This window comes from Hyla sarda, chromosome 12 (assembly GCF_029499605.1).
Source record: "Hyla sarda isolate aHylSar1 chromosome 12, aHylSar1.hap1, whole genome shotgun sequence".
Taxonomy (NCBI): Eukaryota; Metazoa; Chordata; class Amphibia; order Anura; family Hylidae; genus Hyla; species Hyla sarda.
In genome coordinates, this window is record NC_079200.1 from 13,336,200 (window position 1) to 13,361,990 (window position 25,791).

The 25,791-nt window shown below is 45.1% G+C and overlaps 1 protein-coding gene across 1 annotated transcript; it reads left to right on the forward strand.

The window, feature by feature from the left end:
- Positions 1–16,289: 16,289 nt before the first annotated feature.
- Positions 16,290–17,294, forward strand: LOC130296928 (olfactory receptor 11L1-like; the record flags this gene model as incomplete). Its single annotated transcript, XM_056548994.1, has 1 exon — positions 16,290–17,294. A coding segment is annotated over one exon (924 nt), but the record flags the coding sequence as incomplete, so codon positions are not given.
- Positions 17,295–25,791: the final 8,497 nt, after the last annotated feature.

Sequence of the window (25,791 nt, forward strand, 5' to 3'; positions counted from 1 at the left end):
GCAGTGCACAAATCCTATAGGGACTATACAAAGATCTAAAGCAAAGACGTGATCAATCCCAGCCTCTGTGTGTGGGATGTGCTTTCCTAAACAAGCCTAATTGTGTACCACAAAGCCCAGCAAGCCTTTGTCAAGTGGCCTTTACTACAGGGATTAATCGCGAAAACAGTATACCTACAGGTTGTAACATAGAAGGGGACTAAAATGCAAATAAAATGCACCAGCCTTAGAAAGACACTGTAGGTTTTTTCTCCTGGTTAAATGAAACACGCATTCTATATATCCCCTAAGAGGGCCAATAAAGTAAAAAAAAAAAAAAAAAAAGTTCAATTAAGGGTTAAAAAACATACATTACCACTTCCATATTAAAAGTCCAAATCATTTCCTTTTTTTCCTACTTTCCATTTAAAAAACATGTAAACATAATAAAAATAAACATATTAGGTATGGCATTACTAATAACATAATTTATCCCATATGGTAAATGGCATAAATGTACAAAAAAATACCAAACCCCCAAATTATTTTTTTTTTATCACGTCACATCCCAGAAAAAAAAGTAAGTAGAAAGTTATCAAAAAGTCTGATCAATACCAAAATGGTACCAATATAAACAACAAATTGCGGTGCAAAAAATAACCCTCACACTGCCCGGTATATATATATACAGTATATAGGTATAGAGGTCAAAAGAGGATATTTATATGCAAACTAATTTTCTTACAAAAAGTTATAATTTTTAAAGGTAGTAAAATAAAACAAAGTCTACATAAATTCGGTATCATTGTAGTCATATGAACCCACAGAATAAAGATAATTGTAAGTGTGTGGAATTTTTTTTTTCCAAATATGGGTCTGTAAGTGAAAAATTGAAAGCGTTAGGGCTATTAGAAGACAAGGAGGAAAAAATGAGAGGGCAAAAATGGAGGCGGCCATAGGCGGAGCGGCAGTGTGATGCAGTGAGCCACACCATTGGTCGCCTTGGCTCACATTGCCGCTCAGCCTATCGCCATCTGAGGCCGGACATCCCTGCAGTTAGGGATTTGCTGAGCCTAAGTGTGATGCGCTGACTGGTACATGCTCTCCTGATGCCATGTTACAGGTCTCCAACTCAAGGAACTCCTTGATGTCTTCCAATTAATCTTTAAATGCTTGAAAACTACCGTATAGAGCATTCCAAGCATTTAAAGAGGAATTAGAAGACAAGGTATTTGAGTGACAGTGTGGAAACTTACGTCTGGAGCCGGATGAGTGGGTCCCCGTGCTGGTGTGTAAGCTTGCTGGCTGAGCATGGACTGCCTATGAGAGCATGCCCGCTGAGGACTGCCAAGACTATGAACGGGTAAAGGAGCAGCTGCTCGTCCGCTATGGAATAAGCCCTGAGGATCACTGAGTGAAATTCCGTGCCACCAATTGTAACGGAGACCCCAACTGGGTATTTCCATGTTGTCCTAAGATCATGTGATCCTTATGTTCCTTCAGAAAAGACACCACACACCTCTGGTTCATGTGTGAACATAAAGTGATTTATTGAGGTAAAACAACAGTTTCAACCCCCCCCCCCTCTCTCAAGGCAGGTCACATGACATTACACATTTCATTGCCCTTTTTTTTTTTTTTTTTTAAATGCAAGCTATTGTGACACCACATATGAGTGGTGGCACTGGGCAAGTGGGCACAGTATACGCTGTGAGCCTGACACACACTGCCAGGCAGGCAAATGCAATTAGATTACACAGGGGGGAAAAATGCAGACTGATGTTCAAGCCCTAAAAAAGGCTTTTTGGGGTGCTGTCCTTACAGCAGAGATCACATTAGTCCTTCAGGACTTTAGTGGACAGTGAATACTGTAGTTGATTGAAAGAAAAAAAGTTTTCCACCGGAGTACCCCTTTTAACCAGTGGTTCCCAACCAGGGTGCCTCCAGCTGTTGCAAAACACACGTGTGAAGGAAAATTACTGCTATTATATTACAGTCCAAAAAGTTGTTTTTTTTTTAAATGCAAGCTATTGTGACACCAGATATGAGTGGTGGCACTGGGCAAGTGGGCACAGTATACGCTGTGAGCCTGACACACTCGCTGCCAGGCAGGCAAAGGCAATTAGATTACACAGGAGGAAAAAAAAAGGCAGACTGATGTTTGAGCCCTAAAAAGGACTTTTTGGGGTGCTGTCCTTACAGCAGAGATCAGATTAGTCCTTCAGAACTGTAGTGGACCCTGAATAAACTAGCCTAGCTATTGCTTTCCCTATTAAATCAGCAGCAGGTTCACTATCCCTACTCTCACTATCCATGCAGCTTCAGAATGATTCTAAAATGGAGTCTGTCCAAGAGGTGGGAGGGTCTGGGAGGGAGGGTCTGCTGCTGATCGGCTGGAATGTGTCTGCTGACTGTGAAAAACAGGGTCAAAGTTTACTCAATGATGTTGAATAGGGGGCGGATTGAACATCGCATATGTTCACACGGCGCAGCGAACGCGAACAAGCTATGTTCACCGGGAACCATTCGCCAGCGAACAATTCGCGACATCTCTAGTACTCATCAGCCACTGTAGACTCAGGCTGCTGCTGATGGAGCTGGTACAGCTCCTGCCACCCCACCCCTACCCAGCAGCCATAGCAGTGGAGATCTGCAAGAGGATGGACAATGGCGCCAATAGGCATTGGCCAACTGACTATATAGGATGTCTCTGTAGTAGGTCAGTTTGTCCTCCCTCTCAGTGGGTGTAAAAAAGGCCCCCATTCTGGGACGGTAGCGAGGGTCTAATAAGGTGGAGAGCCAGAAGTCATCCTGCTGCTGAATGGTGACAATTCGGCTGTCACTACGCAAGCAAGTGAGCATGCATCGTGCCATTTGTGCAAGTGACTCGGAAAGGACTCCCTGCCTACATCTCCACTGCATACTGCCACGGTGTGTCTGGGTCCTCTGTCTCACCTTCCTCATAACCCTCTAGCTCCTCTGGCTGCTCCTCCTCTCCTGTCAGATTACTAGAAAAAAAAACATTTGGGGAAACCTAAACTGTGCTCCACTGTGCCCCTCCCTCTCCTCCTCCAGTTCAGCCCCCACAGGGCTCATGTGGCCGTGAGATGTAGGCGCCACATCTCCAGTGCCCTGACCAGCCATCGTTTCCAACATATGTTGTAAGAAATGAAGCGGTGGAATGACGTTGTTCATCCCATAATCCTGGCGATTGACTAATAATGTGGCTTCCTCAAAGGGCCTGAGCAAACGGCAGGTGTCACGTATGAGCTGCCACTGGTTCACATTGAAGTTACACAGGAGAGTCGCCCTATCCACTTGGATCATCAAGAAATCGGTGATGGCTTTTCTCTGTTCGTACAGTCGGTCCAACATATGGAGGGTGGAATTCCAACATGTGGCAATGTCACAAATCAGACTATGTTGGGGGATGCTGTTCTGACGCTGCAGCTCAAGGAGGGTGTGCTTTTCGGTGTATGATTGGATGAAGTGCATGCAAAGTTTTCTTCCCATTGTTAGGATGTCTTGCAGATGGGTGGAGCACTTCAGGAACCGCTTCACAACCAGATTGAACACGTGTGCCATGCAAGGTGCATGGCTCAGGCTTCCTTGTCGCAGTGCATGCAAGATGTTCTTCCCATTGTCGGTCACCATGATTCCCATTTCCAGTTTTCGTGGAGTAAGCCATGCTCCGATTTCTTTACGAATGACTTTTAGCAGTTCCTTCCCTGTGTGACTCCGTTCGCCAAGGTAATCCATGTGAAGAACAGCATGACACCGCTGTGCCCTACACACATGGTATGCATGGTACTGCACACAGTATGTAGGCCCATGACAGATTAACCGGTAAAAAATAGTACACTACTTAGAGATGTAGGTATGTGGTATGCACTTATGAGGGCAGAAAAATGCGCTACAGTACGCTTAAAAATACGTATTTTAGTAAAACACCAGCCAGTGATTACTTTTGCCTGGACTTTCACAGTATCTAGACCCTTGAAAGATTAACAGGTACAAAATAGTACACTACTTAGATGTACGTATGTGGTATGCACTTATGAGGGCAGAAAAATGCAGTTCAGTACGCTTAAAAAAGTCTATTTTTGCACAACAACAGCAGTACACAACAGTGCTGCAGTCCCCGCGGGGTATGGCGGGAGACACACAGTTATGGCACAACCATAGTACATGCTCTCCTGATGCCATGTTACACTGACCAAGGCAGGACCAGGAAGAAGACGGTGGCGGAGCAGAGCGAGATACCGACACACCGGGGGCAGGTAAGTCCTGTTTATTGTTTTATTTGCAGGCAGCCCGGCCGTTATGGAAAAAAAAAAAAATGTACACAAGATATCTCCTTTAAGGGGTTAAAGTAAATCAAACAATATAATCCACAAAACAATACAGAGTATAACAAATGCAGAAACCTGAACTGGATGACACTTGCACAAGCCATAAGGTTTGTAAACTTCTCTAATTTCCTTCTTTTTACTTCTTATGAAGGGAAATACTATAACTTTATTATGTTGCACAAAACTTCTACGTATAAAGTTTTATAAAGTTGAGAGGAAACTTTTCCTTGAGTGTAATGGGAATAAGAACCCTCCGGAGATGATCCGGGCAGCGCACAGCAATAAAGAAAGAATATAAAAGGTAATGACACTATATTGTGGTGCCGCTGCCCAACAAACATTCTGTAAGTATCTCTATATCTGTATAGATCAGGGATTGGTTAGGAGGATTTTCATGTAATGTTTTTGACTGTACTCTGTATCAATTTCTGTATCTGGTTTATAAGATCTCTGCTTGCTTTTGTTCAATAGAAACCTTCATGGTTTGGTGGATAACAATCCGTCCTGATCATGTGATGGATACACAGGTGCCCGGCTCATTACAGGACATAACTCTGATAACTGTGCTGTAAGGCTGTGTTCACACTGTATATACTGTGTACATGTAACATATGCACCAAGAAAGTTCCTTGCGTTTATGTCAAATATATCCATAGACCCCATTCACATAACAGGAGACAGGAGTGCTGGTTTGGCCTTTTTACTGCTGTATAGAATAGTGTAATCTTCTGCACTACTCCATACAGCAGATCCAGGAGATAAACGTAGACAACACATTTCCCATGGATTCCTTTGAGTGATAGACACCACTGCATTATATCTATCACAGGCATCTGCTTAACCCCTTAAAAGAGTACTCTGATGGAAAACTATTTTTTTTTTCAAATCAACTGGTGCCAGAAAGTTAAACAGATTTGTAACTGACTTCTATTAAAAAATCTTAATCCTTCCAGTACTTATCAGCTGCTGTATGCTACACAGGAAGTTGTATTTCTTTCTGGAGTTCTTTTCAGTCTGACCACAGTGCTCTCTGCTGACACCTCTGTCCATGCCAGGAACTGTCCAGAGAAGTAGAAAATCTCCAAAGCAAACCTATCCTGCTCTGGACTAGACATTTGGTAAGAAATTTGTTTTTTTGTTCCTACTTTAATCCAAATGTACAAAATATTTACATCCAGATGAATCTGAATTCGTAACAAAACGAATTGTACATGCCTATGAAATTGTGAGAAATACATTTTAATTTTTTTAAACTAAATAATTTTTCGTTCAGAAGCAGGGGACCATTATCGGGAGTGGGTGCAGGAGCAGAAGGAAGCCGCGGAGATCGGAACATTGAAAGACAGGTAAGATCATTTATAATCTCATGTGATTTACTAATACATGATGTAATTTGAATAAATGAATGAATGAATCGATGTGTTTGATTGACAGGTGATTTATGTAGAACATGTCATGTTGGTTATTTTTTAAAGTAATTTTTATGTAGATATTTATAGTAAAATATGTGTCTTTAATATATACTTATTGTTAATACATTTATTTTTATGTACTGTGTATTTTTTTGAACATGTAAAATATGTTAGATACGTGTCTTACATGTGCGCTAGCTTAGTGTTTCCCAATGAACCAGGGTGCCTCCAGCTGTTACAAAACTTCAATGCCCAGCATGGCCTGACAGCCAAAGTATATCCGGGCATGCTGGTAGTTTTTGGTTTTGCAACAGTTGGAGGCACCCTGGTTCATTGGCAAACACTTCACTAACCTATTTCTGTTTTTTCTTTTTAAAATTTCCCTCTCCCTTCACTGAATAGTTAGTACATTAACCCTTTAAGTACCCAGCCAATTTTCACTGTAGGACCCGGCCATTTTTTGCACATCTGACCACTGTCACTTTAAGCATTAATAACTCTGGAATGCTTTCACCTTTCATTCTGATTCCAAGAATGTTTTTTCGTGACATATTCTACTTTAACATGGTGGTAAAATTTTGTGGTAACTTGCATCCTTTCTTGGCAAAAAATCCCAAAATTTTATGAAAAATTTAGCATTTTTCTAACTTTGAAGCTTTCTGCTTGTAAGGAAAATGGATATTCCAAATAAAAAAGTTTTTTGATTCACATATACAATATGTCTACTTTATGTTTGCATCATAAAATTGACGTGTTTTTACTTTTGGAAGACACCAGAGGGCTTCAAAGTTCAACAGCAATTTTCCAATTTTTCACAAAATTTTCAAACTCAATATTTTTCAGGGACCAGTTCAGGTTTGAAGTTGATTTGAACGGTCTTCATATTAGAAATACCTCACAAATGACCCCATTATAAAAACTGCACCCCCTAAAGTTTTTGTAATGACATTCAGTCAGCGTTGTAACCCTTTTGGTGTTTCACAGGAATAGCAGCAAAGTGAGGGAGAAAAATCTTCATTTTTTACACTCGCATGTTCTTGGAGACCCAATTTTAGAATTTTTACAAGGGGTAACAGGAGAAAATGTATACTTATGTTTGTAGCCCAATTTGTCTCAAGTAAGCACATACTTCATATGTCTATGTAAATTGTTCGGCGGGCGCAGTAGAGGGCTCAGAAGCAAAGGAGCGACAAGAGGATTTTGGAGAGTACGTTTTTCTGAAATGGTTTTTGGGGGGCATGTTGCCTTTAGGAATGGTGCCATAACAGCAAAAAATAAATAAAACACATGCCATACCATTTTGGAAACTAGACCCCTTGAGGAACGTAACAAGGAATTAAGTGAGCCTTCATACCCCACAGGTGTTTCACGACTTTTGCATATGTAAAAAAAAATCTTTTTTTTCACTAAAATGTGTGTTTCCCCCCAAATTTCACATTTTTGCAAGGATTAATAGCAGAAAATACCCCCCAAAATTTGTAACCCCATCTCTTTTGAATATGGAGGTACCCCATAAGTTGACCTGAAGTGCACTACGGGCGAACTACAATGCTCAGAAGAGAAGGAGTCATATTTGGCTTTTTGAGAGCAAATTTTGCTCGGGGGGCATGTCGCATTTAGGAAGCCCCTATGGTGCCAGAACAGCAAAAAAAAAAAAAAAACACATGGCATACCATTTTGGAAACTAGACTCCTTGAGGAACGTAACAAGGAATAAAGTGAGCCTTAATACCCCACAGGGGTTTCACGACTTTTGCATATGTAAAAAATAAAATAAATGTTTTCACTAAAATGTGTGCTTCCCCCCCAAATTTCACATTTTTGCAAGGGTTAATAGCAGAAAAGACCCCCAAAATTTGTAACCCCATCTCTTCTGAGCATGGAAATACCCTATATGTGGACGTCAAGTGCTCTGCTGGCGCACTACAATGCTCAGAAGAGAAGGAGCGCCATTGAGCTTTTGGGAAAAAATTTTTTGGAATGGAAGTCAGGGGCCATGTGCGTTTACAAAGACCCCCGTGGTGCCAGAACAGTGGACCCCCCACATGTGACCCTATTTTGGAAACTACACCCCTCACAGAATTTAATTAGGGGTGCAGTGAGTATTTACACCCCACTGGCGTTTGACAGATCTTTGAAACAGTGGGCTGTGCAAATGAAAAATTAAATTTTTCATTTTCATGGACCACTGTTCCAAAAATCTGTCAGACACCTGTGGGGCGTAAATGCTCACTGTACCCCTTATTACATTACGTGAGGGGTGTAGTTTCCAAAATGGGATCACATGTGGGTATTTATTTTTTTGCGTTTATGTCAGAACCGCTGTAAAATCAGCCACCCCTGTGCAAATCACCAATTTAGGCCTCAAATGTACATAGTGCGCTCTCACTCCTGAGCCTTGTTGTGCGCCCGCAGAGCATTTTACGCCCACATATGGGGTATTTCTGTACTCAAGAGAAATAGCGTTACAAATTTTGGGGGTCTTTTTTTCCTTTTAACGCTTGTGAAAATAAAAAGTATAGGGCAACACCAGCATGTTAGTGTAAATGTTTTTATTTTTTTACACTAACAAGCTGGTGTAGCCCCAACTTTTCCTTTTCATAAGGGGTAAAAGGAGAAAAAGCCTCCCAAAATTTGTAGTGCAATTTTTCCCGAGTACGGAGATACCCCATATGTGTCCCTAAACTGTTTCCTTGAAATACGACAGGGCTCCGAAGTGAGAGAGCGCCATGCGCATTTGAGGACTAAATTAGGGATTGCATAGGGGTGGACATAGGGGTATTCTACGGCAGTGATTCCCAAACAGGATGCCTCCAGCTGTTGCTAAATTCCCAGCATGCCTGGACAGTCAGTGGCTGTCCGGAAATGATGGGAGTTGTTGTTTTGCATCAGCTGGAGGCTCCGTTTTGGAAACGCTGCCATACAATACAGTTTTCATTTTTATTGGGGGGGGGGGGGGGGGGGACAGTGTACGGGGTGTATATGTAGTGTTTACCCTTTATTATGTGTTAGTGTAGTGTAGTGTTTTTAGGGTACATTTGCACTGACGTGTTACAGTGAGTTTCTCGCTAGGAGTTTGAGCTGCGGCGAAAAATTTGAACAGAAAATAAATTAAAAAAGAAAAGAACTTCCTGTGAATCACTTATACAGCAGCTAATAAGTACTGGAAGGATTAAGATTTTTAAATAGAAGTAATTTACAAATCTGTTTAACTTTGTAGCACCAATTGATAAAAAAAAAATGTTTTCCAGTAGAGTACCCCTTTGAGCAGTGGTGAGGTTATGCTGGGAGTTGTAGTTTCACTCACCATAACTGTAGAACTTACAAGTGACTACAGCTCTGATAGGACACAGAGAGGAGAATGTACAATGATATCAGTGACTACGGGTGACGTCTTCTCTATAGTGAGGAGAATACACAATGATATCAGTGACTACAGGTGACGTCTTCTCTATAGTGAGGAGAATACACAATGATATCAGTGACTACAGGTGACGTCTTCTCTATAGTGAGGAGAATACACGATGATATCAGTGACTACAGGTGATGTCTTCTCTATAGTGAGGAGAATACACAATGGTATCAGTGACTACAGGTGACGTCTTCTCTATAGTGAGGAAAATACACAATGATATCAGTGACTACAGGTGACGTCTTCTCTATAGTGAGGAGAATACACAATGATATCAGTGACTACAGGTGACGTCTTCTCTATAATGAGGAGAATACACGATGATATCAGTGACTACAGGTGATGTCTTCTCTATAGTGAGGAGAATACACAATGGTATCAGTGACTACAGGTGACGTCTTCTCTATAGTCTTCCCTTATCTAATTCAGATGGTACATACCGCCTGGTCCAGCTAAATCTTCTCTCTGTAGAATGTGACACCCAGACGTCTCCTCACTATGTCAGCGCATTCTCATCCTCTATATGAAAACAATTATTATTATAAACCTGCCAGACACTGTATCCTCTAAATATAATACTACTATACACTATACTCTTTGATTATAAACCTTCCATACACCATACCCACTGAATATAATACTACCACACACTGTACATTCTGAATATAATACCAACACATACTTTACACTCTGAATATAAATCTGCCACATACTGTACCCTCTGAATATAATACTACCACATACTGTACCCTCTAAATATAAATGTGCCACATACTGTACCCTCTGAATATAAATCTGCCACATACTGTACCCTCTGAATATAATACTGCCACACACTGTACCCTCTGAATATAATACTACCACACACTGTACATTCTGAATATAATACCATCACATACTGTACCCTCTGAATATAAATCTACCACATACTGTACCCCTGAATATAATACCGCCGCACAATGTACCCTCTGAATATAATACTATCACACACTGTACATTCTGAATATAATACCATCACATACTGTACCCTCTGAATATAAATCTACCACATACTGTACCCCTGAATATAATACCGCCACACACTGTACCCCTGAATATAATACTACCACCCACTGTACCCTCTGAATATAATACTACCACAAACTGCGCCCTCTGTATATAACGTTGCCATACAATGCACCCTCTGAATATAATACCACAACCGCAGTAACACCCCTTAACATCCGTTAGCTGATGCTATTACCACGGGAGGGGAGTTTTGGTGGTGTTGCTAGTGGATGATGGGGGTGCTACTACTGGGGGGGGTGTTGCTGGAGGATGATGAGAGTGCAACTGGCCATACCCCCTGGCACTATCACCCCCATCATCCATCCACAGGATCATCCTCCTGGCAGGAGCACCGCCATCATCCACCATCAGGATCTGCTGATGGAGGTGCTACTGCTGGGGGTGTTGCTGGTGGATGATGAGGGTGCTACTGCCAGGGGGGAGCATTAGGTAGGCAGCAGTTCCCCCACTTTAGGTAGGCAGCAGTTCCCCCACATTAGGTAGCATATTTTCCCCACATTAGGCAGCATAGATTCCCCACATTTGGTACTCGTTTCCCCACATTAGGTAGCAATTTCCCCACATTAGGTAGCACAGATTCCCCACATTAAGTAGCAGTTTCCCCACATTAGGTAGCATAGATTCCCCACATTCGGTAGCACAGATTCCCCACATTAGGTAGCAGTTTCCCCACATTAGGTAGCATAGACTCCCCACATTCGGTAGCATAGAATCCCCACATTAGGTAGCATAGACTCCGCACATTTGGTAGTAGTTACTCCACATTAGGCCGCAGGTTCCCTTGCAGGTTCCCCACAATGGGTCAAAGTCTCCCCACATTAGATCGCTGTTTAACCCGCCCCCCCCCCAACAAAAAAAAACACATACAACACAGAGAGACACACACACAAACACACACACAGTCAGAGAGACACACACTCACAGACAGACACACACACAGAGTCAGTCACACACACAGAGTCACACACAGAGTCACAGTCACACACACAGAGTCACACACAGAGTCACACAGTCACACACACACAGAGTCACACACACAGAAAATAAGGCATACTTGGCACACCAGAAAGCCTCCTACATAATTCCAATACAAGAAATGATTGTGGGCAGGGGTGTAGCGCTCCTGGGTCCCCCTGCAACACACACAGTCGCATACACACACACACACACACAGTCACATACATACACACACACACACAGAGTCACACACAGTCACATACATACACACACACACACACACACAGAGTCACACACAGACAGAGATAGCGACAGACAGAGAGACAGACAGACACACACACTCACCCATCCAGCGCAGCGCTCCTTCTCTCCTGGCGTCCTGCGAGTGACGTCACTGACGTCCCATGCGGTGGTGCTGACGGACGGGCGCACAGCGGCGATGAAGGCCGGGGGGGGCAGCTGACGGGCGGGCGCACAGCGGCGATGAAGGGCGGGGGGCGTGTGTGCTAACGGGCGCACAACACAAATGAATGCCCGGGGGGGGGGGGGGTGCTGCCGGTCGGGTACAGACGGGGGGTGTCGGTGTAGCTGGGGGGGTGCTGCGGAGCGTCTTGGTGTCACCCCATTAGGTTGGTGTCACCTGGTGCGGGCTGCACCCCCCGCACCCGGGTCGCAACGCCACTGATAAAGCCTATCCCTATTAACTATTCTAACACCTTCCTCCCCTCCACCCCCAAGTACATTAATAGGTCCCAGTTCCTTATCGACACTGTCTTGTCTTCTACTTTTATGATCCCCCAGTCCCTAGATTAAACACTCCTCCACCCTTCTGGCAATTTTCAACCCAAGCACAGCCCCACCCTTCCCATTGAGGTGCAGCCCGTCCTTACGGTAGAGCTGGTATACGACAGAGAAGTCGGCCCAGTTCTCCATGAACCCAAAACCCTACTTCCTACACCAGCTTCTGAGCCACTTGTTTACCTCCCTGCCTCTCTGGTGTGGCTCATGGTACTGGTAATATTTTAGAAAATATCCCTTAACCTGTTAAGGACCAAGGGCGTACCTGTATACCCTGAGTCCGCTCTCTGTTCAGTGCTATGTTATGACATAGTACTGATCAATACTATCAGCTGACCAAGAATATCGGCCATCATGAACGTTGGAGGCTGGTTAGAGACCTCCAGTGTCCATTTACACTCATTGAACCCCTGCAATTGCACTGCGGGGGTCCAATAATCCCACACCAATCCAACGGCACATCCGTCTTCACTGTCGGTGAATGACATTGGTCACGATATCTATAGGGTTAATGGCAGACATCAGCATGATCGCTCATGTCCTCACCTATTATGAAGCGTGCGCAGGCCCTCGGCTCACTTCATAGCAGCACCATAAGTGTATGGCATTGTGCATAAAGTCACTCACTGCTGCGCCGTACATATACGGTCCTTGTCCTAAAGGGGTTAATGGTAAAGCGGCCATCAGTGCGCACATTACAGAAGATTTATCATACTTGTGCAGAGGATCAGTGGAGCAGATTACAACTTTTTCAGAGGCCATTTTAAATAAAAGTTGGAATCTGATTGGTTGCTATGGGCAACTTCTCCATTGATCTTCTGCACAAGGATGATAAATCTCCTCTAATGTGCGCACTGACGGAAGATTTTCATCATTATTTAACCTGTTATTTTATTTTCATTTCACAATCTGTGAACTTACCCTCAGTGGGATCTACAATCATTTGTAATCCGTTATTTACATTCAGAAGATAGGTAGAGGTGCATATCCCCGGAGATGTAACCATTAGGTGAGTGATGCCTCCTGTGTGTTCTCCTGGTCACAGTCTGTGGATGTGTAAGTAGTCACTCAGGCTCTGTGGAGTTTACATGACATAGGACTGTGATATTCTGTAACAGGGTCCCCCAAATGGCAGACTTCATAGTACTCTTCATATTTTGCAGAGGCAGATTTTGGGTCCTCTCTGCTGCAACCACAGACCTGACACCCCTATAATTACAGCACAGGCACCCCAATAATTACAACCCCGGCACCCCTATAGTTACAGACCTGACACCCCTATAATTACAGCCCCGGCACCCCTATAATTACAGCACAGGCACCCCAATAATTACAGCCCCGGCACCCCTATAATTACAGCACAGGCACCCCAATAATTACAGCACAGGCACCCCTATAGTTACAGACCTGACACCCCTATAATTACAGCCCCGGCACCCCTATAATTACAGCACAGGCACCCCAATAATTACAGCCCCGGCACCCCTATAGTTACAGCCCTGACACCCCTATAATTACAGCCCCGGAACCCCTATAGTTACAGACCTCACACCCCTATAATTACAGCCCCAGCTCCCCTATAAATACCCCCTGCAGTTACAGCCCTGGCACACCCATTGTTACAGCCCTGGCACCCCTATATTAGTATCTTCTGACCCCTATAACTTTTTTAGCTTTCCGCATATGGAGCTATATGAGGATTTTTTGTGTAGTTTTTATTGGTACCATTTTCGCTTTGATGGGATTTTTTGATCGCTTTTCATAAATTTTTTTATGGATATGAAGTCACCAAAACACGCACAATTTTGGACTCGGTATTTTTTATGTGTACACCATCGACCGTGCGGTTTAACTAACCTTATATTTTAATAGTTCGGACATTTACGCATGCTGCGGTACTACACATGATTATTTTTATTTTTCATTACATTATTTTCTTTAAAAAATATGGGAAAAGATTGGGGGGAGGGGATTCAAACCTTTATTACGAATGGATTAATTCCCTTTTATTAACACTTTATTTATTTATTTACTTATACTATACTATACTGTTCAATCCTGAGCTTTGGCTCAGCATTAATCAGTATTATCGGTGCTCTGCTGCTCTAGCCTGCAGGCTAAGGGCAAATTAATATCTATATGTAACCTTAACAATCAACAATTGGATGCAGGTTGTGGGAAATTCTGGCGGGGGGTGCTCCCAAATCCGACTTGCAGTATCGGTCTTCACCGGGGTGTAGAAGTAGTTCTAGCAGACAGTTCACTGTGAAAACTTTTTATTCACCAAAGTATAGATTATACAATGGCAATATCAGTTACACAGATTGCTGGGTGCTCAGGACAACACGTTTTGAGAAAGGATTCATTCCTCTCTTCACCAGGTCCGCTATCTTATTGTGAAGTTGTGAACTTATTGTGAAGTGAAAGCATTTATACAGTGGAGGGGACCCCCCTCAACTGTATAAATGCTTTCACTTCAAAATAAGATAGTGGACCTGATTAAGAGAGGAATCCCCACTCGAAACGCGTAGTCCTGAATAGGGATCGACCGATATCGATTTTTTAGGGCCGATACCGATAATCTGTGGAGGTTAGGGCCGATAGCCGATAACTTATACCGATATTCTGGTATAAGTTTACGGCTATTTATTCGCGACACCGCTGCAGATCATTGATTTAAAGCGGGCGCTTTAAATCATTGAACTGCAGCTGCTTTTGCGGTGCCATAGGCCGCTGCCGCCACCGTCTTCTCTCCTCCTGCCTGTCTGGGGGTCCTCCTGAGTCCTATCAACGCCACCACCCCACCGCCGCACCCCACCCCCCACCGCATCGCACCCCCCACCGCACTGCCCCGGCCCCATTGCCTCCCCCATCCCCGGTTTTATAATTACCTGTTCCCGGGGCCCGGGATCCACTCTACATCTGGCTCCGGTGGCATCATCCTGAGCTGTCACTGTGCACACTGACGGTGACGTCACGTCGCGTCACTCGTCATTGCGCACAGCGTAACGCAGGACGCAACAGGAGCCAGAAGTAGTGTGGACCCCGGCAATGGAGCCGGGGCGGTGCGATGGAGGGTGCGTGGGGGGTGGGCGGTCGCGGTGCGGTGGGTGGGTGGTGCGGCGCGGAGCGGTCGGGGCGGTGCGGGGGGCCGTGCATTATCGGGTTATCGGCAAGGCAATTGCCTATACCGATAACGCCCAAATCGTGAATATCGGCCCATAATATCGGCCAAACCCATAATCGGTCGATCCCTAGTCCTGAGCACACAGCTATCTGTGTAACTGATATTGCCTTTGTATAATCTATACTTTGGTGAATAAAAAGTTTTCACAGGAAACTGTCTGCAACAACTACTTCTACACCCCGGTGAAGCGCTGATACCGCAAGTTGGATTTGGAACCACTCCCCGCCAGTGATTCCCACAACCTGCTTCTAGCTGCTTTCTGGATCGCTGCCAGCGGTACCAATGATCGGCAGCTCCCAGACTGTACCGCTACCCACACAAACCGATTCCCAGTGTTATGCCAACCAATAGCACAACTGGTTGAGATGAGCGGCCTTTTTTGCTATTCTTCCACACGTACCTACTTTGAAAAAAGTTAACCTGCACCATTGGAGCGCCGTCTCTGTCTTTCTTTTCTCTACACCCCCTGTAACAATCACTAATGAGATATATCACCAAACTGTTACTCACCAAATCCTGTATACTTAGACCAATATTTAACAATGATACAAAAAGCAAAAAATGGTCAGCATCTCCAGATAAAAGGAAATGTGTGCACAGGTGCATACTGCTTTGTTTTGTGTGTTACCAATAAGGGACAATACCGCAACACCATGACCACCATTACCATTACCACACTAATGACTGACTAATACCGCTCTATTGTTACTGAATAAAATCATTGACCATATAGCAATAGACCATATGGCAGGAGATACCAGCTGTAGGCGAGTGCCATGTAAGACCATATAAGTGACTCACAGGGGACAGTGTTCACCTTTCTCTTTTTTTGCCATCTGTCCTGGGCCATCAGGAAGATTTCTCCTGGCCAAGACTCTTCTCCGCAGACAAACATTTTAGGTTCTATGTTCCAGCACAATGAGGGAAGATGCAGTTCTCAGTACAGCGGGCGGCTGGCAGCGCTGTTAAGGGAAAAATAAGAAGGTGCAGCAGTAAACTTCATCCTCAGGGTAAGAGGTGTTGCCTACAAAGTGGCTACAGAGTTGCCTTTTTTTTTATTTGCCGAAATCGCTGTCTTCATTTTAGATGAACATCACTTCTCTGTTCCAGTTACAGATCTGATAATTGTCTACAATGAACCAAACAAGAGTCACAGACTTCGTCCTGCTGGGTTTCGGAAATCTTTACAGCTTCAGCATTATATTTTTCATTCTGTTATTGATCATCTTTCTTCTAACAATTATAGGAAACCTTCTTATCATCGTCCTAGTGTGCACCAATGCCCGGCTCCAGTCCCCCATGTATTTCTTCCTCTGTCATCTTTCCTTTTCTGACCTTATACTTTCCACCATTATTGTACCCAACATGTTCGATGCTATTCTACTAGGATTGAAAATAATGACTTTCACCTCCTGCATTACACAGTTATATTTCTACAGTGGTTTGATGATTACAGAATGTTATCTTCTTTCAGTGATGTCCTATGACCGATACCTGGCCATCTGTAACCCCCTAAGATACTCCAGTATCATGGACTATAAGTTACGTGTTGGTCTTTCAGTATGGCCATGGTTGGTGGGTCTTACTGTTAATCTTTCCGGAGTCATGCCCGTTGCAAATTTAAATTTTTGCCATGACAATATCATTGACCATTTCTACTGTGACTTCTCTCCGCTCCAGAAGCTTTCTTGCTCGGACACTTCTCATATATACATAGAAATACTTCTTTTTTCTATGCCACTTTTTATTTTTCCATGTGGGTTTATCATTGTCACCTATGTGTATATCTTCCTCGCCATATTTAAGATACCATCCACAACTGGGAAACAGAAAACCTTCTCTACCTGCAGTTCTCACCTTATTGTTGTGGGGACATATTACGGGTCAATAACCATTAAATACATGATCCCATCTAAAGGACAGTCATCGCTTATTGATAAGATTTTATCCTTACTGCACACTGTGTTCACTCCCCTGTTTAACCCTATTATCTATAGTCTCAGAAACAAGGACATAAAGATGACACTTAAAAAGGTTTCTCAAAAATAAAGAAAACTTTTATTTAATTCCAAATTTTGTTGTCTTATAGTAGCATATATATATACACACTAGTATCTCAAAAACAGGCAATAGTTAGATGTCTACCTGGCACTACTGACATGCCCCAGGAGCGATGCACATCCCCCAATCCAATGAAACTTGGTACAGCCACTCTAATCAGCCTCTGTATGGTGGTGCTCAGCGGTAAGGTCCATACAACTGTCAAACTCCAACACGAAAGAATGAAAACTGCGACAGTTCACCGGATAAACTTCAGGCTTTTATTGAAGTTGGGTGTACATACAGGTGCAGTTTCACAAAATGAGCAACGTCCGTTTCACATTAAACTGTGCTTCTTCTGGCATGGTTTAGCCAGAAGAAGCACGGTTTAGTGTTAAACGGACATTGCTCGTTTTGTGAAACTGCACCTGTATGTACACCCAACTTTAATAAAAGCCTGAAGTTTATCCGGTGAGCTGCCGCAGTTTTCATTCTTTCGTGTTGGAGATATACTAGCATCTGCTACTGAAATTATACACTTGTTATTAGAAATTAGGGATTCTCCGGAGATTACTTTTAGATTCTTTTCAGATTTGGATCCAAATTATGGCACAGACATAATGTACCTAAGACAAGTGTCCTACTCCTGTACAGTAAACTGAGCAGTTGGGTCAAGTGAAGAGCGCCCAGCCCAGGGAATCTAATAAGAATCAGAATAATTTTTTGGACCAAATCCAATTTGAATCCAATGGATTTGCTCATCTTTATTCATTACATTTTACTTTGCGACACATGCTTCTTTGATCGGGAAGGAGTTAACCGTAGTGAGCCAGTGTCTGCAGTGACGTTTGTGACACAGTATAGCAGTGGATTCAGTAGCATTTGTAACATTATCCATAAATATATTCCACCCATTACATCAGATCGGGCATATAAGAAAGAACTACAACACGGTTACCACTGTAGCTCTAGACGGGCATTCACCATAGGACACAAACTGTCCCCCAGTTTGTCATCCAGCCAGATAGAAAACAAGCCTACATGGCTGCGGTCACAATAGATGCATATGTTTTAGCATTATGAAAAACTCTACATCTGTGATGTTATGGTCGAATAATGAAGTATATCCCATAAAGCAATACACACACTGCAATGCAGCATATGCTATCTATGTATTGACCTGTACCTGCAGTACGTGGGATTTACTACAAATCCCCTCAAAGTACACATACGGAAGCATCTATCCGATGTCACCTACTTCAACTCTAGAAATGTTTCCATGATCATAAAACATTATGCTGAATGCCACGGGGGGGGGGGGGGGGGGGAATTTTTCTTCACTTACGTTACAGGATTTGGAAAGAGCTACATCACCCACTAGAGGGGGGAATAATACTAAACAAAAGCTATTAGATCGTGAAATTGGATAGTCATGTCCCTCAGGGTTTAAATAAAAAGTTAGATACCATATTAAACTATTAGGTTATTTTAATTTTTATGCGTTCATTGAAACTCTTATGTGGGATTCTGACCTTGTTCACATTATATATTTACCTGTTTCCGTTTTTCTTTTTACATATATGTCACCCTTTTCCGTCTATGAGAATCAAGTTCCCTGTTTACCATAGAAAGTTGTCTATGTGAATACATGATATTTTGTAGAGATTTATTTATGCATATTTATTTGGTAACATACACATGTCACGTCTATGGTGTATTTTCTTTTTATACTGTTTGAATATTATAGAGTTAATTTGATTGTTTTATACATGTGAGGGATCTGGAAACTGCCGGAACTCCACAGGTATTCCTGGAGTGATGTCAGTCTCCCCTCCCTATTTAGGATTCTTGTGAGTAAGTTGGTGACCAGGCCGAAACGCGTCACCTTCTACTTATCCTGTGTACGATGATGTCTAAATAAAGTTTACCATTCTGAAGAGCTACACTGTGCTGGACAATAACTCTTTACGGTGGTGTCCACATCGGTCCGTGCAACAGCGGGACAAAGGGATGAGCTGGTGTATTACACATCTTATTTTACTTTGCTAGTATAGTTCTATTACAACTGTTTTGTATGTCCATACATTTTTTTTGTTCTCTGTCAAACTTTTTTGGGAGCGGTGTACTGATCCTTCAGTTGGCAACACTTTTAAATGAATAAAGTTCACACTTACACTTGGTGAGTGGTTACTGGAACCACTCACACACTTTAGAAAGCCCGAAGATACAACCAGTGATCTCTCATATCAGTCCTTTCTCCGCATCAATCCTCCTCGGCAAGTGACTTGCCACTCTGAATAATATAATGAAGAACCAAAAAAACACAAATATAGGAGAGGGGACAGGATCGATATTCATACGCAGCCAATTTTCTACATTAAAGGCGCAACTCTACTTACTCCGGCGAGAGGGTTTATTTCATCCTTAAACCCCCCTCAGTCCGGCTAGCCTTCGAACAAGTTCGTCTTTACCACGCCATCCAGGTACATGACACACCGTCAATCATTCGCTTCTTTTTTTGGATCCGTCCGAAAGTTTTCTTTATAATCACTGCAATGCACTGAACTTCATTCAAAAAGAATAATTTATTTAATAATACATATAATCCAACGCGTTGCGGGGAGAAAATTCCCCTTCCTCAGGGATACCTATTCCTAACACAATTACTACTTTTATAAGGATCTATGACCCCATATTCACCCGGAAACAATTGCCCACTGACCGAGACATTAAAATACCAAAAATTTCTATTTCCTCTATACTCGCTCAATACATTCATTAAAACCATTCGGAGCCAATGTGTTCAGCTTAAAAATATAGAAACTTTCTCTCCTACATAAAGTGGAGAATCTACGTAAACCTTCCGCTATCTGCTCCACGGGGATCACCCGTAGCAACCCTGGATCTGCATTATGATGTGTTAAAAAATGACGGGAAACACTATGCTTTAAATATTTATGCTTAATATTAAATCTATGTGAATGTCACGATTCGGCTGGCAGGAGGTGGATCCTCTGTGCCAGAGAGGGATTGGCGTGGACCGTGCTAGTGGACCGGTTCTAAGCTGCTACTGGTTTTCACCAGAGCCCGCCGCAAAGCGGGATGGTCTTGCAGCGGCGGTAGCAACCAGGTCGTATCCACTAGCAACGGCTCAACCTCTCTGACTGCTGAAGATAGGCGCGGTACAAGGGAGTAGACAAGAGCAAGGTCGGACGTAGCAGAAGGTCGGGGCAGGCAGCAAGGATCGTAGTCAGGGGCAACGGCAGGAGGTCTGGAACACAGGCTAGGAACACACTGGGAAACGCTTTCACTGGCACGATGGCAACAAGATCCGGCAAGGAGGGGAAGGGGAAGTGAGGTTAAATAGGGAAGTGCACAGGTGAATGAACTGATTAAGCCAACTGCGCCAATCAGCGGCGCAGTGGCCCTTTAAATCGTAGAGACCCGGCGCGCGCGCGCCCTAAGGAGCGGGGCCGCGCGCGCCGGGACAGGACCGACGGAGAGCGAGTCAGGTACGGGAGCCGGGGTGCGCATCGCGAGCGGGCGCCACCCGCATCGCGAATCGCATCCCGGCCGGGAGAGGTATCGCAGCGCACCCGGTCAGCAGGTCTGACCGGGGCGCTGCGATTGCGAGGATGTTGCGAGCGCTCCGGGGAGGAGCGGGGACCCGGAGCGCTCGGCGTAACAGTACCCCCCCCCCTTGGGTCTTCCCCTCCTCTTGGAGCCTGAGAACCTGAGGACCAGACTTTTGTCTAGGATGTTGTCCTCAGGTTCCCAGGATCTCTCTTCAGGACCACAGCCCTCCCAATCTATCAAAAAAAATCTTTTTCCTCTGACCGTCTTGGAGGCCAGTATCTCCTTTACAGAGAAGATGTCAGAAGAACCGGAAACAGGAGTGGGAGAAACAAGTTTGGGAGAGAAACGGTTGATGATGAGTGGTTTAAGGAGAGAGACATGGAAGGCATTGGGAATACGAAGAGAAGGAGGAAGAAGGAGTTTGTAAGAGACAGGATTAATCTGGCACAAGACTTTGAAAGGACCAAGATAGCGTGGTCCCAGTTTGTAACTAGGGACACGAAAGCGAACATATTTAGCGGAGAGCCATACCTTGTCTCCGGGAGCAAAGATGGGGGGAGCTCTTCTTTTCTTATCGGCAAACTTTTTCATGCGAGATGAAGCCTGTAAAAGAGAATTTTGGGTCTCTTTCCATATGGTGGAAAGATCACGAGTCACTTCATCTACAGCGGGCAAACCAGAGGACAAGGGAATAGGGAGGGGGGGGAAGAGGGTGACGGCCGTACACCACGAAAAATGGGGATTTAGCAGAAGATTCAGAGACTCTAAAGTTGTACGAGAATTCGGCCCAAGGTAGAAGATCTGCCCAGTCATCCTGGCGGGAGGAAACAAAATGCCGTAAATAGTCACCCAGGACCTGGTTAATTCTTTCTACTTGCCCATTGGATTGAGGATGATAAGCAGAAGAGAAGTTTAATTTAATCTTGAGTTGTTTACAGAGAGCCCTCCAGAATTTTGACACGAATTGGACACCTCTATCTGAGACAATCTGCGTGGGCAAACCGTGAAGACGAAAAATGTGTACAAAAAATTGTTTTGCCAACTGAGGCGCTGAAGGAAGACCAGGAAGAGGAATAAAATGTGCCATCTTGGAAAATCGATCAACGACCACCCAAACAACAGTGTTGCCACGGGATGGGGGTAGGTCTGTAATAAAGTCCATACCAATCAGAGACCAAGGCTGTTCGGGGACAGGCAGAGGGTGAAGGAGACCAGCAGGCTTCTGGCGAGGAGTCTTATCCCGGGCATAGACAGTACAGGCCCGCACAAAATCAACAACATCTGTTTCCAGAGTCGGCCACCAATAGAAACGAGAGATGAGTTGCAAGGACTTTTTGATGCCCGCATGGCCTGCGAGGTGGGAGGAGTGACCCCATTTGAGAATCCCGAGACGCTGGCGTGGAGAAACGAAGGTCTTCCCTGGAGGAGTTTGTCTGATGGAGGCTGGAGAAGAGGAGATCAGACAGTCAGGAGGAATGATGTGTTGCGGAGAGACCTCTACTTCCGAGGCATCCGAGGAACGAGAGAGAGAGCATCGGCCCTAATGTTCTTGTCGGCAGGGCGAAAATGAATTTCAAAGTTAAAACGGGCAAAGAACAACGACCACCTGGCCTGGCGAGGATTCAGCCATTGGGCAGACTGGAGATAGGAGAGATTCTTGTGATCGGTGAAAATGATAACTGGAAATTTTGATCCCTCCAGCAGATGCCTCCATTCCTCAAGTGCCAATTTAATGGCCAGTAGTTCTCGATCCCCGATGGAGTAGTTCCTCTCCGCCGGAGAGAAGGTCCTAGAAAAAAACCCACAAGTAACAGCATGCCCGGAGGAATTTTTTTGTAGAAGGACCGCTCCAGCTCCCACTGAGGAGGCATCAACCTCCAATAGGAAGGGTTTAGATGGGTCAGGTCTGGAGAGCACGGGAGCAGAAGAAAAGGCAGACTTGAGCCGTTTAAATGCGTCTTCCGCTTGGGGAGACCAGGACTTAGGATTGGCATTCTTCTTGGTTAAAGCCACGATAGGAGCCACAATAGTGGAAAAATGTGGAATGAATTGTCTGTAATAATTGGCGAACCCCAAAAAACGTTGGATAGCACGGAGTCCAGAGGGGCGTGGCCAATCTAAGACGGCAGAGAGTTTATCTGGGTCCATTTGTAGTCCCTGGCCAGAGACCAAGTATCCTAGGAAAGGAAGAGATTGACATTCAAACAGACATTTCTCCATTTTGGCATAAAGTTGATTGTCTCGAAGTCTCTGAAGAACCATGCGGACATGCTGGCGATGTTCTTCTAAGTTGGCAGAAAAAATCAGAATATCGTCCAGATACACAACAACACAGGAATATAAGAGATCACGAAAAATTTCATTAACAAAGTCTTGGAAGACGGCAGGGGCGTTGCACAGGCCAAAGGGCATGACCAGATACTCAAAGTGTCCGTCTCTGGTGTTAAATGCAGTTTTCCATTCGTCCCCCTCCCTGATGCGGATGAGATTATATGCACCTCTTAAGTCCAGTTTGGTAAAGATGTGGGCACCTTGAAGGCGATCAAAGAGTTCAGAGATAAGAGGTAGGGGGTAGCGGTTCTTTACCGTGATTTTATTAAGTCCGCGGTAATCAATGCAAGGACGTAGGGAGCCATCTTTTTTGGACACAAAGAAAAATCCAGCTCCGGCAGGAGAGGAGGATTTGCGGATAAACCCCTTTTTTAAATTTTCCTGGATGTATTCAGACATAGCAAGAGTCTCTGGGGCGGACAGAGGATAAATTCTGCCCCGGGGTGGAGTAGTGCGCGGGAGGAGGTCAATAGGACAGTCAAAAGGCCTGTGAGGGGGTAAAGTCTCAGCTTGCTTTTTGCAAAATACGTCAGCATAGTCCATATAAGCCTTAGGGAGACCGGTTACAGGGGGAACCACAGGGTCACGGCAGGGAGTACTGGGAACCGGTTTAAGACAGTCCTTGAAACAAGAAGTACCCCAGCTCTTGATCTCTCCTGTGGACCAATCAAGGGTTGGGGAATGGCGTTGAAGCCACGGTAGTCCAAGGAGAATTTCGGAAGTGCAATTGGAGAGGACCAAAAACTCAATTTTTTCGTGATGAGGTCCGATGCACATTAGGAGGGGTTCCGTGCGGTAACGCACGGCACAGTCCAATCTTTCATTGTTAACACAATTGATGTAGAGGGGTCTGGCGAGACTGGTCACTGGGATGTTGAACCTGTTGATGAGGGAGGCCAAAATAAAATTTCCTGCAGATCCGGAATCCAAGAAGGCCTTAGTAGAGAAGGAGAAGGTAGAGGCAGATATCCGCACAGGCACAGTAAGGCGTGGAGAAGCAGAGTTGACATCAAGAACTGTCTCACCTTTGTGCGGAGTCAGCGTACGTCTTTCCAGGCGGGGAGGACGGATAGGACAATCCTTCAGGAAGTGTTCGGTACCGGCACAGTACAGGCAAAGATTCTCAATGCGGCGTCGTGTCCTCTCTTGAGGTGTCAAGCGAGACCGGTCAACTTGCATAGCCTCCACGGCGGGAGGCACAGGAACGGATTGCAGAGGACCAGAGGAGAGAGGAGCCGGGGAGAAAAAAACGCCTCGTGCGAACAAAGTCCATATCCTGGCGGAGCTCCTGACGCCTTTCGGAAAAACGCATGTCAATGCGAGTGGCAAGATGAATGAGTTCATGCAGGTTAGCAGGAATTTCTCGTGCGGCCAGAACATCTTTAATGTTGCTGGATAGGCCTTTTTTAAAGGTCGCGCAGAGGGCCTCATTATTCCAGGATAGTTCGGAAGCAAGAGTACGGAATTGGATGGCGTACTCGCCAACGGAAGAATTACCCTGGACCAGGTTCAGCAGGGCAGTCTCAGCAGAAGAGGCTCGGGCAGGTTCCTCAAAGACACTTCGAATTTCCGAGAAGAAGGAGTGTACAGAGGCAGTGACGGGGTCATTGCGGTCCCAGAGCGGTGTGGCCCATGACAGAGCTTTCCCAGACAGAAGGCTGACTACGAAAGCCACCTTAGACCTTTCAGTAGGAAACTGGTCCGACATCATCTCCAAGTGCAGGGAACATTGCGAAAGAAAGCCACGGCAAAACTTGGAGTCCCCATCAAATTTATCCGGCAAGGAAAGTCGTAGGCCGAAAGCGGCCACTCGCTGCGGAGGAGGTGCAGGAGCTGGAGGAGGAGATGATTGCTGAAGCTGTGGTAGTAGCTGCTGTAGCATCACGGTCAGTTGAGACAGCTGGTGGCCTTGTTGCGCTATCTGTTGCGACTGCTGGGCGACCACCGTGGTGAGGTCGGCGACAACTGGCAGAGGAACTTCAGCGGGATCCATGGCCGGATCTACTGTCACGATTCGGCTGGCAGGAGGTGGATCCTCTGTGCCAGAGAGGGATTGGCATGGACCGTGCTAGTGGACCGGTTCTAAGCTGCTACTGGTTTTCACCAGAGCCCGCCGCAAAGCGGGATGGTCTTGCAGCGGCGGTAGCAACCAGGTCGTATCCACTAGCAACGGCTCAACCTCTCTGACTGCTGAAGATAGGCGCGGTACAAGGGAGTAGACAAGAGCAAGGTCGGACGTAGCAGAAGGTCGGGGCAGGCAGCAAGGATCGTAGTCAGGGGCAACGGCAGGAGGTCTGGAACACAGGCTAGGAACACACTGGGAAACGCTTTCACTGGCACGATGGCAACAAGATCCGGCAAGGAGGGGAAGGGGAAGTGAGGTTAAATAGGGAAGTGCACAGGTGAATGAACTGATTAAGCCAACTGCGCCAATCAGCGGCGCAGTGGCCCTTTAAATCGTAGAGACCCGGCGCGCGCGCGCCCTAAGGAGCGGGGCCGCGCGCGCCGGGACAGGACCGACGGAGAGCGAGTCAGGTACGGGAGCCGGGGTGCGCATCGCGAGCGTGCGCCACCTGCATCGCGAATCGCATCCCGGCCGGGAGAGGTATCGCAGCGCACCCGGTCAGCAGGTCTGACCGGGGCGCTGCGATTGCGAGGATGTTGCGAGCGCTCCGGGGAG